The sequence below is a fragment of the Neomonachus schauinslandi genome, chromosome 5, assembly GCF_002201575.2.
Source record: "Neomonachus schauinslandi chromosome 5, ASM220157v2, whole genome shotgun sequence".
NCBI lineage: Eukaryota > Metazoa > Chordata > Mammalia > Carnivora > Phocidae > Neomonachus > Neomonachus schauinslandi.
The window spans coordinates 93,139,728-93,143,485 of record NC_058407.1 but is presented as its reverse complement, the minus strand read 5'-3'; the positions used below and the strand labels follow the sequence as shown (position 1 = coordinate 93,143,485).

The 3,758-nt window shown below is 41.5% G+C and overlaps 1 protein-coding gene and 1 pseudogene across 1 annotated transcript; one reads left to right on the top strand and one right to left on the bottom strand.

Moving 5' to 3' along the window:
• LOC110580787 lies at positions 1–1,349 on the top strand (annotated as a pseudogene).
• A 1,573-nt stretch (positions 1,350–2,922) lies between these two features.
• On the bottom strand, positions 2,923–3,311 carry LOC110580985 (40S ribosomal protein S20-like). The gene has a single exon (XM_044914925.1). It carries the CDS (start codon positions 3,309–3,311, stop codon positions 2,952–2,954), a length of 360 nt encoding a protein of 119 aa, XP_044770860.1. The 3' UTR covers positions 2,923–2,951.
• Positions 3,312–3,758: the final 447 nt, after the last annotated feature.

The following is a 3,758-nucleotide window of genomic DNA, read 5'->3' as shown; positions in this document are numbered from 1 at the left end:
ATGAGAAAATTTGTAAGGGTAAGGAAAAAACTAGCTCCTAATAAAACCGCAAGAGACAAAGATTAATATTAATTAAGCACCATCAGACATTTGACTTCCATAAGTGCACAATGTTGAAGAAAAAAATTACTATGAAGTAGCAATATTTGCTAGTGTAATATGAGTGTGTACTTATTTTGATACTATGAAGTAAACATAGACAAAGAGAGTAATATTGACCTCTTTCAAGTGTTTAGATCTCCAGGAATCTTACTGCACTCTGAACAAACTATTTTTAGTCCTCTTTTTTTTTTTTTTTCAAGTAATCTCTACACCCAATGTGGAGCTCAAACGCTCAACCCCAAGATCAAGAGTTACATGCTCTACCTAAACTGAGCCAGCCAGGTGCCCCATCTAGTCCTCTTTTTATTCTGCCTTTACCTGAATTCTTTGCACCTGTCACTATTGGTCTAAATATAGGATGTTGGGGAATTTGAATTTGAACTATAACAAGGAGTCGAGTGATGGAGTGAAGTGTGCATCACCCTCCAGAGCAGACTTCTGCTCCTGTCAAATCCTGGTAATAGAATATCAGTTACGCACATCCCACTGGGTCTTTCCCAATAAGTCAAGACTCTATCCCACCACCAACTTCCTGCCCACAAAGATTGCCTTTAGAACCTTCCCAAATAGAGATAACTGACAGTCATTTTGTCACGATTGAGTTTGAACAAAAATAAGTATTATGATAGGATACCTGTGTCCTAACTAGATTGTATTTTACTACACTTTACAGTTACATACAAGCTTGTTGCAAGTTTCCAGAAACACATCCACCTAATGTTGTTTTGTTTTGAGACATGAAATATATTTTCAAACATTGTTTTAGTAAAATAATCTTTCCTTTTGTTGTATTCCTGGTTAGGCAACTTACAGTGATTTTCAACATCTTGACTCTCAAGCCAGTTTTTTCTTCTCCTTGACTTATTATGCCATTTAACTTGAAAAGGAGTAATTCCTAAAAGAGTAGTTTCGTTGGTAAAGATGGAGCAATTTTAGTCTTTGGTCTCGGCGGCAGAAACGAGAGGACGAAGGGGACTTCATCATTTGGAAAGCATCACAATAAGACGCCTTCGTTGTGTCACCACTGTAACTCTAAGGCCTGTCATCTTCAAAAGTCAACTGTGGCAAACGCGGCTATCCTGCCAAGAGGAAGAGAGAGGATAACTGGAGTGCCAAAGCTAAAATACCACTGGACCGGTAGAATGAGGCACCTAAAAATCATGTACTGCAGATTCAGATCTGAATTCCAGGAAGGAACAAAACCTAAACCCAAGAGGGCAGCTGTTGCAGCATCCAATTCATCTTAAGGATTTCAAGGATTAGTCACACGATAAATGTCCTGGTTTAAGGGGCGCCTGGGTGGCTCAGTCATTAAGCGTCTGCCTTCAGCTCAGGTCATGATCCCAGGGTCCTGGGATCCAGCCCCCATTGGGCTCCCTGCTCAGCGGTGAGTCTGGTTCTCCCTCTCCCTCTGTGATCTCTCTCACTCTCTCTCAAATAAATAAGTAAAATCTTTAAAATAAATAAATAAAAATCAATTTTAAAAAGGTTGCAGCAATTTTAGAAGTTTTTGAAAAATTGTTTTGAAGATTTCATTTATTTATTTTGTGAGCGAGAGAGCACACACGCAAGAGCAGGGGGGAGGGGGCAGAGGGAGAGGAAGAGGGAATATCTTAAGCAGACTCCCCACTGAGTGGGAGCCCCAGGCAAGGCTCGATCTCACACCCTGAGATCCTGACCTGAGCCAAAATCGAGTCAGTTGCTTAACTGACTGAGCCACCCAGGCATCCTGCAATTTTAGAGTTTTTGAAGATGAAGTTTTGGGGCACCTGGGTGGCTCAGTTCATTAAGCGTCTGCCTTTGGCTCAGGTCATGGTCCCAGGGTCCTGGGATCGAGCCCCACGTCTGGCTCCCTGCTCCGTGGGAAGCCTGCTTCTCCCTCTCCCACTGCCCCTGCTTGTGTTCCCTCTCTCGCTGTGTCTCTCTCTGTCAAATAGATAAATAAATAATCTTTAATTAAAAAGTTAAAATAATAAAGATGAAGTTTTAAAGCAGAAGTTTTTGAATTTAAAGTTATACCACACTAGGAGTCCTCACAGTGAGAGTTTATATAGAAAACGAAAAAAACTCAGACTTATGAAATATCAACAGGAAAAACTTAAATTCAGGCAGGCTAATTTTTAAAACCAAGATTGCAAGAATTAAGTGGAGTGATTTCGTTTGTTTTCTGAGCAGGTTGCTTTGTTTTGGTGGTGGTTGGGGGTGATGGTCTGTGTGTGTGTGTGCATGTGTGTGCGTGTATTCTAATTACTATTATTCTGCTATTGTGAAAAAAAAAATGCCACTAAGCTAAAAACATGTCTTCGAGATGATTGTCAATGTGAAGAAGTTATGTTATCATAAAGACATATATTATGCTGTTTAGCTATGGCTACTCCTATTCTGTATCTTAATTTTAGGAGTTTCTATTCAGATTCAAGGTTCATAATCTAGAACTATAATGAAATTAAATGTTGTCCTAAAGCTAAAGTATGGAACCTGACTTCTAAAGGAACCCACTATCAGGACACAAAATAGAAAAATGGCATTTTATTTGATTTTTACTAATGTATAAAAATGCGAGCCAGCTATTTTGTTATCTCTAACAAGAGTCAACCAAAAGAACACAAGTGAAATTGTACCAAGAAGGAACTCATTTTAATAGCATCTAACCCTGAGATGGTGAGAAATTCATCACATGACAAAATGACTTTGAGGTTTCCTTTGGGAGGGTTCCAAAGACAATCTTTGTGGCAGGAGGTTGCTTGGTGGTTGGATAGAGTCTTGACTTACTGTGAAAGGCCCATAGGGTTGTGGGTTTTTTGTGTTTTTTTTTAACAACTGATAATCAATTTATTAAAAAGGTTGATTTAAGCATCTGCAATGGTGACTTCAACCTCAACTCCTGGCTCAATACTGATGGAAGTAATCTGTTTAACAATCTCAGAAGGACTGTGCGAATCAATGAGTCGCTTGTGGATCCTCATCTGAAAACGATCCCAAGTTTTAGAACCTTCACCACAAGGAGTTTTTCTTGTAGTGATTCTCAGAGTGTTGGTAGGCATCCGAACTGGTCCTTTCACTTGGAGATTCTTTTCCTTTGCACCTCTGATCAAGTCAGCACATACCTTTTCCAAAGATTTTACGTTGCGGCTAGTGAGAGTAATTCTAATTCGGTGAATCGCCACCTCCGGTTCCACGGGTGTCTTCCCGGTGTCTTTAAAAGCCATGGCTGCGGCGCGCCTTCCTGACTGACTGTTCCCCCGTGAGAGCGAACAGCGGTGAGTCAGGAGCAGGAGCAGGGCGTCCAAACCTCTGCTGTAGCTGCGACGGTGTCTTCCTCAAAGATTCACAGGGTTGTGTTTAATTGGTATTTTATTACCCGCATTTGACAGGAGCAGGAGTCTGTTCTGGAGGGTGATGCACACTTCATTCCATCACCCAACTCTTCATCATAGCTCAGGAAATAAGATTCATTATGGCTGCTCAACAGGTATAACTGGGCACACCTTAACCTTAGTTTCTGATCTCAATGTATTCTGGTCCCTTAAGATTACTTGGCACTGGGGCGCCTGGGTGGCTCAGTCGTTAAGCGTCTGCCTTCGGCTCAGGTCATGATCTCAGGGTCCTGGGATCGAGCCCGCATCGGGCTCCCTGCTCGGCGGGAAGCCTGCTTC